We start from the raw sequence: 14,373 nt of genomic DNA, 5'->3' as shown, positions 1-14,373 counted from the left end.
TTCTCACACAGAGAATAGGGTGGAATTTAGGCGTGTCTACTTTGAGGCTGGCAGGTAAAAAACCCAATGGATGGGAAACACGGAAGTTCGCAAAAACTGACAGAGAGCTTCCACAATCACAGTGGGTTTAATGGAGAGGAGCTAAACGCGAAGGGTCACCGGGGATGCTGAGCGCGTCTCTGTAAATGCTTTGTTTACTCTCTCAATCTAATGGTTGGATTTGATCTCAGGTAGCCAGGAAAACCAACCTCTCCAGCACAACGATCAACAGGCGATGCGTCTCTGATGTGCATTCAGACGCTCTTCTACTGCGTATTTACTTCAGACGTTTAAATCAGTAAGCTCCAGGGTCACAATGAGTGCTGCAGTCAGTGAGGGTCAAGATCCCCCAAACTCTACTGAAAATCCAGAGCGACTCAGTGTAAAGGATGTCAATCAGATGATCATGGAGTTCCTGATTTTCATGATGAGAGCGATTGTCCTGTGCTATCCTGTATACCTGACTGGCTCGCTTGGACTCAGCATCAGCTGGATTCTTCTGAGCATGCTGATGTGGACCATGTGGAAAAACAACCGCAGGTGGAAAGGTCAGAGGATCGATACAGCCATTGACTTTGTAGAAAACGAGAAAGAAGTGATCAGCACTGAACTCACCATGAACATGCCAGCTTGGGTGGGTGGTCTTTTTGGCATCTTTACTGACCTGGAATAAAACTAGTTTAAGTGATCCGTGCAACATGTATTGTAGTTGATTGCACAGATGCAAACCAATTAATATGTTGGTGGAAAAACACTGTGTTATACTTGTTTATATGCGTATTTACTGTCCAGGCAATACTAGAGGGTATTGAACTGTAAGAGGTGTGGCTTCTTGTTGTTTTGCTTTGGGAACATCACACACAAAGGTGTCTGCTTGAGTTTCTTAATAAAAATACCCAGCCCTTCATACTTTACAACAAGAATCTGACACACCTTTGTGGCACTAAAGTTAAAAGTAATATATAAATTTGATTATGTTGTAGGACCATTTTATTGGACCTGTAACGTTTTAGTATTTTTAGTTTAAGTTTTATAGTATTGAGTGTTTAAGTTGCTACTTTTCCCAAGGTTTTCAAGTTTTCAAACTCTAGTATAACCCTGAAGGGGTAGTTAACCTAAAAATGAAAACTCTGCCATCATTTACTCACCCTTATGTCATCCCAAACCAGTATGGCGATCTTTCTTATGGGAAACACAGGAAATGTACAGCTTTTAGCTATTAGAAGATTATTAGAAGCATATTTAAATTTTGACCATTTTTATTTTGGTGTGAACAAAAGTAAAGCTGTTTCAGTTTGTAAGGTTGCTTATTGTCTTCTCTGTAAAATAGGTTAATGATGATCTTCACATTGATGTTGATATAATGCATTACAGGCCACAGATATTCGTGACATCATAAAATACAATTAAAATTGCCCTTTGAACCTTTTGAACTTTTTAGGGATTGATCTAATTCATATCTCATAAAAAGCTTAACGGAAAACAGAATTATGTGGAATTTGAGATGCTGAAGTTTAATACATATTTAAGCAAGTTGCAAGCAAGTGTTTTTGATTTCTAAACAAGTAATCCTTAATTACGTGGTGAAATGTTTATTATTTGTCTCTGTTCTTATTTATTTAATTATTTACTTTTTCCCTGATAGATTCAATTTGCAGATGTTGAGAAGGCTGCTTGGATCAACAAGGTAGGATTTCCTGACTCAAATGTTGATTTGCACGTCATACGCTAAGAAATCTCATAAATTTGTCGGCCTAGTTTGAGTTATAAATTGTTCTATTTCAGTGTTTTTACATGCCTTAATGTGCTTGTTCGTTGTAGATTCTTCAGCAAGCATGGCCGTTCTTTGGCATGTACATGGAAAAGCTTCTTATTGAAAACATTCAGCCGTCTGTAAGAGCATCTAGCCCCCACCTGAAGACCTTCACCTTTACTAAAGTTCACATGGGACAGAAAGTATGATTCCGTGATGTGAAACTCAGTGCCCTTAACTGGCAATAGACTGTATTAGCCCACTATTTCAGCAGTCCAATAAGAGCTTACTATTGTGTATCTGCATTTCAGGCTCCAACTATTACAGGGGTACGGGTGTACACACATGAGCTGGAAACAAGAGAGGTCATCCTTGACTTAAACATTATGTGAGCTATGTCATCAAACTTCATTTTGACACCAGATTATCTTGCTAAGCCATATATGACTGACGTAATGCATGGTTTTGCTACCTTATCTTGCTGAAATGTTTTAAGGCTCTCTTTTCTCTCACCTGTAGTTATGACGCTGATGTAGACATTGATGCAGATGTTAAACCCGCCATCAAAGTAGGAGTCAAAGGCCTTCAGGTTAGTGAAGGAATAATTTAATTTAATGACATTAGATGGCATTTTCTTTATTTGATATTTAAAGGAGAAGTTCACTTCCAGAACAAACATTTACAGATAATCTACTCACCCCTTTGTCATCCAAGATGTTCATGTCTTTCTGTCTTCAGTCGTAAAGAAACAGTTTTTTTAAGAAAAAAAAAATCAGGAATGTTCTCCATATAGTGGACTTCTATGGTGCCTGAGAGTTCCAATATTCCGTTTAAATGCAGCTTCAAAGGACTCTAAACAATCCCAGCTGAGGAAGATAGGTCTTATCTAGCAAAACAATCTGTTAATTTCTAAAAAAAACTTAAACAGTCGTCTTGTCTAGCTCTGCGTGAACACTGTGTATTCCGGTTTATGACAAGTTAGGGTATGTTGAAAAACTCCCATCTCATTTTCTCCTCCAACACACCCCCTACATCCCTTTTGTACCTTTTTGTAAAGGGTGTTTGACCCTCCTTGCGCATTCACTTTGTAAAAACTCAGTTGATATTTCTGCAGCTATGTAGGAAGATATTGAAGTTGGGGGGAAAAATGAGATGGGACTTTTTCGACATGTCCTAACTGTTGACCCGGAATGCACACAGAGCTAGACAAAACAAGCATTTGAAGTTAAAAAGTATATAAATTGTAATATTTTTTAGAAAGTAACCAATTGTTTCGCTGGATAAGATCCTTCTTCCTTGGCTGGGATCGTTTAGAGCCCTTTAAAGCTGCATTTAAACTGCTTTTTGGAAGTTCAAACTCACGGTTACCAAAGAAGTCCACTATATGGAGAAAAATCCTGAAATGTTTTCCTCAAAAAATTTCTTTACAATGGAAGAACATCTTGGATGATAAGGGGGTGAGTAAATTATCTGTAAATTTTTGTTTTGGAGGTGAACTACTTCTTTATATCAGACAAGGTCACATTTTTTTATTTACACTACTTTTTAAAAGTTTAAATGTGTGTGTGTGTGTGTGTGTGTAGTAGACAGATAGATAGTTAGATATTTAGATAGATATATACTGTATAGATATTCAATAAAAGTAATAATAATGTGAAATATTATTGTAATTCAAAATAACAGTTTTCTCTTTAACTCTTTTAAAAGTAATTTCTATGATGGCAAAGCTAAATTTTCAGAAGACATTGCTTTTGATAAACAGTGTTCAAAAGAACAGCATTTATTTAAAAAAAATAAGTCTTTTGTAAGATTATGTTTTTGCTGTCACTTTTAATCAGGGTAATGCACTCTCTGCTGAAAAAAAGTTTGAATTTCCTCCCAAAAAAGAAAGAAAGAATCAATTAATCAATCTTATTGAACATTACTACTGAGTCCTCACAGAACAGCAAAGTTAATGTATTGAAAAGTTAATGAATATAAAAGCAACCAAGAACTATAATTGTGTTTATTTTTTCTTTCAGCTTCAAGGAATGCTACGTGTAATTCTTGAGCCTCTGATTGGCCAGTCACCGCTTGTAGGTGGAGTCACAATGTTCTTCATTCGTCGACCTGTACGTATGGACATTGCATGCAATTAACTAGTTTAAAATGACAAAATAACTCAATTTTAATGAGTTCATTAGCAATACATGAACATTTTAAATTCAATTTCCAGGCTCTGCAAATCAATTGGACTGGAATGACTAACGTTTTGGATGGTCCAGGACTAAGGTATGTTCACAGATTTGAATTATTTTGATTGTCACTTAATAAACAGATGAAATGACCATGCACATTTGTTGTATTTATTTTATATTTTGTGTAGTTTACAGGTCTTAATACACATAATATCTTATAAGTATCAGAGTATTTTTATCAGATTATTTAATAACGTACAGTACTTTTGTCGGTGATGTTTAAAATGTTGTGTTTACTTTGTCTTATCAAGCAGTCAACCTTGTAATCAGCTTGAGCAGCTCAGTCACAATGAAGCTGTGTGGGTTAAACAAAACAATGGAAAAAACAAGCTAGCTTCCTAGCCACCCTTCTTTAAAATTGCTTCAGGACATGGAATGTTGTCATGCAAGTTTACATATAGACAAATGTGTATGACATGAAAGTAGATGGAGGAATAAACAGTACAGGTTTAATAAAGATTAAAGGTGTCCTTTCTTCATGAACTCTCTATTTACTCTCTAGTCATATGTCAGAATCGGCCATTGTGGATATCATCGCCTCTCTCATGGTTCTGCCCAATCGCATGTGCATCCCTTTGATTGATCAAGTCAAGGTTGATCAAATGAAGTTTCCTCTTCCTCGAGTAAGACTGGGAATAATTCGTTCCCTTTGCCAAAATCAGTTTTTATATTGTTTTCAAAATGCAGAATAAGTTATACCTTGTTAACGTCTTTAGGGTGTTGTGCGGGTCCATGTTTTGGAAGCCCGGGATCTTGTAGCAAAGGACACGTACATGATGGGACTTGTAAAGGGGAAGTCAGATCCATATACTGTGCTGAGGGTTGGAAACAAGCAATTCAAAACAAATACCATTAAAGAAACGTTGAATCCACGCTGGAATGAAGTATATGAGGTATTTTGATCAGTCTTCAATCTATCTGAATAAAATCATTTCCGATGGGAAACAGAGATCTAATTAATATTTGTTTTTGTTTTGTTGTTTTAATAGTTTGTCATTCATGAAGCTCCAGGGCAAGAGTTGGAAGTGGAACTTTATGACGAAGACACAGATGCTGATGACTTTTTGGGCAGGTAATAATGAGTATGCTCAGATCACAAACGTTATTTTGCCTATTTTATGTGATTTTGTGTGAGATGTTGGATTGTCTGCCACAGGTACAGTCTGGATTGTGGGGATGTGAGGAAAGAGAGAGAGTTAGATGAGGTGAGCTTTAGAATAATAAAAAATGCTTTGCTTCTTAAAGGAGAACTCCACTTCCAGAACAGCAATTCACAAATAATTTACTCACCCCCTTGTCATCCAAGATGTTCATGTCTTTCTTTTTTCAGTCGTAAAGAAATTATGGTTTTTGAGGAAAGCATTTCAGGATTTTTCTTCATATAATGGACTTCAATTGTGCCTCCGATTTTGAACTTCCAAAAAGTAGTTTAAATGCAGCCTCAAATCTAGCGAAACGACCAGTTTTTTTTTTTTGGAAAATACAAATGTGTATACTTATTAAGCACAAAAGCTTGTGTAGCACAGGTTCTGGTATGCATGTTCACGACGCTACGTATTGAATCATGTCGAAAGGTCACGCCGAATGTAGGCGGAACTACAGACCCAGTGTTTACAAAGCGAACGCGCAAAGACTAAAGAAGTCTTAGTAAGTCAAGCGCTGTTTACAAACAAAAAGGTACAACGATGAGTAACAAAAAGTACACAGACGATGAACTTAGACGTGATTCGTAATAGTGATGGGAAGTTCGGATCATTTTACCGACTCGGACCTTTGAGTCTTGTTCAGCAAAATGAACAAATCTTTTTCGAGTCATTTCGTTAATTTTAGCAAAATCAGCATCACGTGACAGCCCCATAAGATCAACGAACAACTCGAAAACAAGTACTGCTCACTGCAGAGCCGAATGGCCTCCAGCTCCCCCTCTCTGGATGTCCAGCTCCACCTCTGTGTGAACTAATGGGTGGAGTTATGTTTAGGATAGGGTAAGGGGTAGGGTTAGGGTGTGGTTTAGTGTCTGTCTCCACCCATTACCTCCTACCTACCACCTAATAGGATGTTGCGCATGCGCGACTGAACGAATCACTCCCCAAGACAACTCGTTCTTCGCGAGTCACATTAAAGATTTGTTCAAAATGAACTAATCTTTCAAGAACGACCCGTGGACGCGCATCCGAGAGCCTGTGCTACCCGAGCTTTTGTGCTTAAAAAGTATACAAATTTTTAATTTTTTCGAAAAAAAAAAAAGACATTTCGTCTCGCTAGATAAGACCCTTCTTCCTCGGCTGGGATCGTTTAGAGCCCTTTGAATCTGGATTTAAACTACTTTTTGAAAAGAAGAAAAGTCCTTAAATGCTTTCCTCAAACACCATAATTTCTTTACGACTGAAGACGAAAAGACATGAACATCTTGGATGCCAAGGAGGTGAGTAAATTATTTGTAAATTGTTGATCTGGAAGCGGACTTCTCCTTTAACTGATAGTTGAACAAAGAATGTATCAGAATATCTCTGTACATTGAAAAAGTGCTAAATTATACTGATATAATGTTATAAAAAAAAAAAAACGTTTTTTCCACTAAGTTCTGATTTTGATTTGCAGTGGTTCACCCTGGAGGACATTGAGACTGGTGAGATCCATATGAAACTGCAGTGGTTTTCTTTGAGCACAAACCCAGCACTACTAAAGGAGGTAAGCTTGTATTTTTTTCGCATAATAATAGTGTAGATAATTTAGATACTGTGCCAGATGGTTAAAATATCTGCTGTGATTTAAGTTCTGTATTTTCGAATAAAATGTGTGTGTATTTTTCTATGTAAACATTATATTAAACTGTTAAAACTAAACTGGATCGAATGTGAAGGTGTTTCAGTGGATTTTTATTCAATTTCACCTTTCAGACCAGTGATGGGCTTGCTTGTGCCATGTTGGCAGTATACTTAAATAGTGCCTCTAATCTGCCTGTGAGTATACATTTACAATGAGAGCACATCTAAAAGACTGTCAGCCTATTATAACACAAACACAGCATGTGTTTCTTTCTGTCTTTCTGACTTGCTTGCTTACTTTCCATTTCTCTTTGCCTGTAGAAAGACCACCGTGAATTTACCCATAACGAAAAGCACGGAAAAGCACCCAAAGAATCTCGGGTAAGAAATGGCCACTATTGTCCATTGACTTTATGTGGGAAGAATGAAGCACATCCAAAAACCTCTCAGAATTAATACTAGTAGAACTATATGGGTAAAATAATATATTTTCCACATAGTTTTAATGGAACAAGGAAAATGCTATCATTATTTGGTCACTGTATGTTGGAAAACAAATTAAGATTTCTTAAAAAAAACAAAAAACAATGGTGATTCATAGAAACCAGCTCCATAAAACTACACCATAAACACCATACAAATACCAAAAGTAGTCTTCTGGAGCCATATAATAGGTTTGTGTGAAAACCAATCTGAAATGTAAATTAATTCTGCCCTTTTACGGCAGTGAGTAAATTAAGACCGAGTGATTTTATTCCTGTAAGCCTTTCTGGAAAGTTTGTGTATTAGGTTTTCTTAAAAACAAGGTGGAAAAAACTTTTTTTCTGTTGTTGGGTCAAAAAGCCAGATGTCTAGGTATTTCACTCTTATTCCATCTCATGTGTTGGAATGCAGCCTCCTGCCATCCTGCCCTGAATATAGAACATTCCAGAGATTATATCATAGCATTTCAGCTGTAAGCATGATAAAGTCAAGGCGAAGGTATTAGTTTCTGCTTCTCTGTAATTGTAGCAACCTGTTCAACTGGTTTCTACCACTGGTTCAACTATGAAAATGATCACATTAACCACATACACGTCATGCAAATTAAAAGGTGAAACATTATGACTTTTTATTGTTCTGTGTCATAAAGTCGTAGTTTTATAATCATAATGTCGCCTCGGTGTCAGTTAATTATTAGTGGAGTAGTCTGCTGGTCAGGATTTTTGTTTTTTGTTTTCCAGCTGCCAGAATGACTCTTGGTATAATGTGGTATTTGTTGCACCACTAGCTAAATCATCCATGAGCTGCATTCTAATCAGGGTCGTAATTTAATGAGGGATTGTGGCAAAAATGACAAAGGGGCAAATAATGCCCCTGCACAATTAAACAGTGTATTATGGCTGTCACCATTTAAATGAAATGTGAAAATGATTGAAAAGTGTCAATTCACGAAATTCCATTTAGATTCATTCACACTGCATCTGATTGCTTTTACGTGCTGTTTTATAACCAGTCAAACACATTTCTGTTAAATTTAGGAACACCAGTCAGAGGCGCTTAGATTAGTTAGCGCTGAAAACGCCAAAGCTGTTGATAAGTGCGCACCACCACAAATTCCTTATCATAAAAAACACAATGCAGATACGATATAAATAACAGATTCATTTCGTAGCTTCAGTAATTATAATGGGAGTTGTGTGCTAGACTTGGCTAATGCCATGGACCGACATGTTTGTATATGAAGACAGAATGTGATGTGCCCAAAACTAATCAAAAACGTTTTAAAAAGTTTAAAGTAATCAGGTAAATTTAAGGATCTGACATGAAAGACAACAAATGGTTATTATAATAATAAGGTGATTAGAAAAATTCACAAATGTAAAAAATTCCAATCAGGATTTTTTTTGTCTCACTGGAGAATTTTTTACACTGTTATAAGCATGATTGTTCAAATATATTATTTTCAAGGATTGGTACCTGACGTAAATGGAAATCTGTGCTAAATTTTTCCTTTTTTAAAAATCTCAGTTATCACAAAGGAGTGGAAAGCTTAAAGAAAAGTCATGGGAATTCATGGTCATGAACATGAAAATTATGGGAATTAAAAATTTGGAAGCCATATCTAATGATTATTTAGAATATACATTATCAAAATGTGTCTATGACCTTAATGAACTTTATTTCCATCTGTGTTCATTTTAAATTGCAGCTGACCAAGAGAACTAATGATCCCAACTCATATGTGGAGTTTTCCGTTGATCAGCAAAGTCAAAAAAGCAAGGTATTTAACTTTTTGGAAAAAATATATATATACATAAACACAATGAATCGGAAATTTAAAAACTGGAGTGTTTTCATCTGTGTTTGTATTTGTTGTGACAGGTTGTGTATGCATCAAAAGACCCGTCTTATGATGAATGCTTCACATTCTTTGTGCACAGTGTAAATAGCCAAGTGTTGAATGTTGAGGTAAACCTTAAAACCACCATGGTCTTAAAACCATAACCAAGGCTTGATAAATATAACAAACTCATAGTATTATTATATAATACATAAAAAATTACGTCTCTCTTTATTTTACCATCAGGTAAAAGAACATGAGAAGAAATCCTCGCTGGGTAAACTCACTCTGCCATTGGTCAGGCTGCTCAATATGTCTGACATGACCATAGACCAGCGCTTTCAGCTTGAGCGCTCCGGAGCCAACAGCCAGATTAGGTTGAAAGCTGTTCTCAGGGTGAGTGAGTGAACTACAGCATATATATATTTTTTTTTTTTTAATTTTTTTTTTATTTTATGGATTTCAGAAGCCCGAACACAGTACTGAAATTGGATACCAAAAAAAAAAAAAAATCTTTACACTTTACAATTTAGTTATCATGAAATAACAATAAACTTTACAGCATTTATTTATTTAGATTAATAATAAAACATTACAATTTGCATAAATAATTCAATATATTTAATGTATTTATATTTAATATATTTATAATGAATATTAATTAACTAATGAATAATGAATACCAATTAAAAATGAACAGTAGTATATTTACATTCATTATCCTAGACATAGATGTAAAAATTGCTGTTCAGTGTTAGTTCATAATACCTAATCCATTAAGTAATTTAACAAATGTAACTTTTTGTGAAGTGTCACAATCATATTTGTAATTCCTACAATGCAGTGTGGTTGGCACAAACAATGGTTATGTATGTTGTTAGTGAACCTGTATTGTTTTTTTTTTTGTTGTTTTTGTTTTTTTTACCTCACGTAATATCATTGTTTTGTAGGATAACTTGACTGCCTAACTTGACTGTCTTCTTCCAAGTAACAAATGACTTTGGCCTCTAAAAATACGAGAATTTTTTTTCCTACACTTTAGAAGTCAATAAGTCTATTTATTTTGCTATCCTGCTGCCATCCACAACCCAGTTGTGAGAAACAGAACAGACTTATGTCCCAAGTTTGAGTCACAGCCAACCAGTTTACAATCACTGAGCTAAAGGACAGTGAAAGATTTTGATGTACACTGCCGTTCAAAAGTTTGGGATCAGTACGATTTTTTTTCCTGCTCGTCAAGGCTGCATTTATTTGATAAAAAATACAGAAGAAACAGTAATATTATAAAGTATTATTGCAAATTAAAATAGTGGTTTTCTATTTTAATGTACTTTAAATTCAAATTTATTCCTGTAATGCAAAGCTGAATTTTCAGCATCATTACGCCAGTCTTCAGTGTCAGATGATCCAGAAATCATTCTAATATGCTGATTTATTATCAGTTGGAAACAGTTGTGCTGCTTAAAGGATTAGTTCGCTTCCAGAACAAATATTTACACATAATTTACTCACCCCGTTGTCATCCAAGATGTTCATGTCTTTCTTTCTTCAGTTGTTGTTAAGAAATTATGTTTCTTGAGGAAAACATTTCAGGAATTATCTCTGTATAGTGGACGCCAATGGTGCCCCCAAGTTTGATCTTCCAAAATGCAGTTTAAACGCAGCTTCAAAGGGCTCTAAACGATCCCAGCTGAAGAAGAAGGGTCTTATCTAGCAAAACAATTTAACGTTTTAAATTTTAAAAGGGTGTTTGGTCTTCTTTGCATGTTCACTTTGTAAACACTGGGTCGGTACTTCTGCAGAGATGTAGGACGATTTTAAAGTTGGGGAAGAAAATGAGATGGGAGTTTTTCAACATACCCTAACTGTCTTGAACCAGAAAAAAACAGAGTTTACGCAGAGCTAGACTAGATAAGCGTTTGAGATTAAAAAGTATATAAATTGTCAGTTTGTTTAGAAAAATCCTGAAATGTTTTCCTTAAGAAACATAATTTCTTACCGACTGAAAAAAGTAAGACATGAACATCTTGAAAGACAAGGGAGTGATTAAATTATCTGTACATTTTTGTTCTGGAACTACTCTTTTAATATTTATTGGAAGCTGTGATACTTTTTCTGGATTCTTTGATGAATAAAACGTTAAAAAAAACAGCGTTTATGTAAAATAGAAAACCTTTGTAACAATATACACTACCATTCAAAGTTTGGAGGTAGACATTTGTTTTCTTTGTTTGTTTGTTTGAAAGAAGTTGATATTTTTACTCAGCAAGGATATGTTAAATTGATAAAAAGTGATTGTAAAGACTTACATTGTTAGAGAATTTCTGTTTTGAATAAATGCTGTTCTTTTTACCTTTTTATTCATTAAAAAATCCTGAAAAAAGTATCACAGGTTCCAAAAAAAATATTAGGATCATATGATCCTACACAAGTGTTTCCAACATTGATAATAAATCGGCATATTAGCATGATTTCTGAAGAATCATATGACACTGAGGACTGGAGTAATGGCTGATGAAAATTCAGCTTTGCATCACGGGCATAAATGATATTTTAAAGCATATTAAAAGAGAAAACTGTTATTTTAAATTGCAAAAATATTCCATAATATTACTTTTTTCTGTATTTTTGATCAAATAAATTTAACTTTGATTGAAACCTTAAAAATCTTACTGATCCCAAACTTTTGAATGGTAGTGTATATATTTGGGTGGTCTATTAAATATCAAGACACAAACTATGTTGTAGTATTTGCTGGGATAATGGTAAACAATGACTTTACACCTGTTGTCTCAATTAGATTCTTACACTGGAGAAACCGAAACCGAAGGTTGTTACTCCACCAGATCAGGTTCAAGGAAAAGTCTCATCTTCCCAAACTCATCCTGAGCCTCAAACTCCAGCTCCAACTCAAGTTTCAGCTCAGCCTGTACAGGGCAACCCGCAAGAAAAAGTGCCTGTTTCATTTGTCCCACTCTCCAGAACACAGACTGTTCCGGTCGCTGTGCCATCTTCAGTCAACTCCTATAATGAACTCCAAGCTGAGTATGCTCCCTACCGACGAAGCACTTTCGTGACCACAGAACCACTGCGTTCGACCCCCTCCACCCCCAGTCAAATGCGTCGCTACGATTCCCACAGCCTGTTGTCGGACAACTCGATAGCTTCTTCTCGCTACGATCTAACAGACAATGTCCCTTATCCAGAGTAGGTACAATCTGGTGCTGCTTACAAAATGTTGTGTCCTATTAAAATCTTAAGAATTAACTAATGAGTTTATATGTTCATTAAAGGGCCATCTTGAATCATCAGGGCAGCTTTGGGCAGATCCAACTCACGTTGCGTTATGCCACCTTAAGAAAGCGGCTCATCGTGATTGTCAGCAGCTGCAGGTGAGATGCTCGTTTTTTATTTAACCTGTAAGTATTTCACAAATCAAAGAATAATTAAAAACGGTTATTTGTTCTGCTAGGGATCTGTTCGCCTGCAGCGAGAACGGCTCTGATACTTACGTCCGCATGTATCTGCTGCCCGATCAGACGTGGAAGCATCGCAAGCGCACTCCGGTTAAAAAGAAGACCGTGAACCCTGTCTTCAATGAGACGTTAGAGCATATTTTCACCTCTTGGAAAAAATAGTATAATCATCTTTTGTTAGACATGTTTCAGAGCTTTCTAACGTAACTCTTCATCTTAGATTTGAGTTTGCCGTATCATTGGAGGAAGCAAAAACAAGAAAGTTGGATGTTGCAGTAAAAAACAATAAAATGCTTCACAAAAGAGAGCGAAAGGAGATTGGAATGGTATGTAGATAAAGAACATGGATTTTCTAATTATCGGGACTTTTCTTGAAAATTTTGATTTTCTTCTTTTTCAAAAGGTTTTGGTTGATATGTCTGAAGTGGATCTAGTCAAGGGCTCCGTAGAATGGTAAGGACAGCAAATGTAGTTAGCTAAACGTTTTGTGGCTTTTAGAGTGCAACAGTTGGGTTCCGAAAGTAAACACTTCACTTTATCCATAGGGAAATTGATTTTTTAATGATAACTTATAAAGCAGAAAATGCACACTTCCATGAAGCGCCGTAAATGATGTATTCACTTCGTAGCTGTTTGGTTTGTTTCATAGCTTATAATGCTTTAATTAAGACTTTTTAAAAAAATTCCTTATCAGAAAAGAGAATAGAAAAAATACTTTCGGAACTCACGCCACTGAAAAAGTGGGCAGGCAGTAAAGCACTCTGTTGCACAGCTAAACTTTTTTATAACTGAACTGAACTAGTTTAAACAGTTTAAGTGTGCAGATGGTGTATGTTAATGTGTAACTTTTTCTCTGTAATTAAACAGGTATGAACTCACTCTTCCTGGGCTAAAGAAGATAAACTAGCAGAACTGGGTTCAGCTAGTCACAAAATAACTGAGCAAGTTTATTATTTGCTCATAACTTTATTTTTTTACCTGCTGAAAGCTATCTGGATGAGACAGGCTAAGCACTTTGACACTGACTTGGTGATTTGAATATGTAATTCCTAATTCAGAACAGTTACTGATGTTGACCTCATGCGAAACTGTCAGTTTTTACATTCCTCTTCACTTAAATTCTTTTTTTTTTGGCGTGTGTGTGTACAGTAATTCTTGACATGACAGAAGGTGATCTGGTTTTCAATATTTTTCAATCTTTTCTGTCCAAGTATATATAATGTTTGGTGTTTTTCATTATAAATATTAGTATGAAGACAAGTATATAGACAAATATGATTATAAAACTTAAAACACAAGAGTATTATATTTGGTTATATTATATTTGGTTGTTATAATAGAATTCAAGATTGCTAAGATCTATTTTGTCCGATATATGTGTAATATGTCTACTTTTTGGACAGGTCAGAAATGTAACTGTATTCATTTATTTTTATATTTGTATCTAAGATTTTTGAAATGGCAAGCATACTTGTGGATTGTGTCTATAAACTTTATTGAATGCCAAAAGTATCAGTTGTAAGTTGTATAAGGGTGTAAAAAATGATAATAAAACTATTTGAAGTTTTGAAGACCTTTATGTGCAGTGCATTTTGTTTACATGTGCCAGAAGATTGTGTTGTTCGTGCATATCTAGTGAAAATATCACCAGGATTAACAAGACAGAATTTTGTAAACTTTACAGTAGAAACAACAGAAAATCGCTCCGGGGCGGGATGCTCGGGTGAGCGCTGGCCCACTCTCGGCGGTCGCTTGGCGGGGCCTGGCCCTCCTGGCT

At 35.6% G+C, this 14,373-nt stretch overlaps 1 protein-coding gene across 1 annotated transcript; it reads left to right on the top strand.

Annotated features, from left to right (window-relative positions):
- Positions 1-34: 34 nt before the first annotated feature.
- On the top strand, positions 35-14,167 carry esyt3 (extended synaptotagmin-like protein 3). Its single transcript, XM_051118964.1, has 23 exons — positions 35-673; positions 1,685-1,726; positions 1,861-1,995; positions 2,104-2,180; positions 2,312-2,381; positions 3,814-3,903; positions 4,008-4,063; positions 4,532-4,652; positions 4,746-4,922; positions 5,019-5,101; positions 5,186-5,234; positions 6,631-6,720; positions 6,930-6,992; positions 7,119-7,178; positions 8,989-9,060; positions 9,162-9,248; positions 9,367-9,516; positions 11,921-12,327; positions 12,414-12,512; positions 12,593-12,724; positions 12,817-12,922; positions 13,000-13,049; positions 13,464-14,167. Exons 1-23 carry the CDS (start codon positions 356-358, stop codon positions 13,501-13,503), a joined length of 2,574 nt encoding a protein of 857 aa, XP_050974921.1. The 5' UTR covers positions 35-355; the 3' UTR covers positions 13,504-14,167.
- Positions 14,168-14,373: the final 206 nt, after the last annotated feature.

This window comes from Labeo rohita, chromosome 9 (assembly GCF_022985175.1).
Source record: "Labeo rohita strain BAU-BD-2019 chromosome 9, IGBB_LRoh.1.0, whole genome shotgun sequence".
NCBI classification, from domain to species: Eukaryota; Metazoa; Chordata; class Actinopteri; order Cypriniformes; family Cyprinidae; genus Labeo; species Labeo rohita.
The sequence above is the reverse complement of the archived record's forward strand: the minus strand, read 5'-3'. Positions and strand labels throughout refer to the sequence as shown.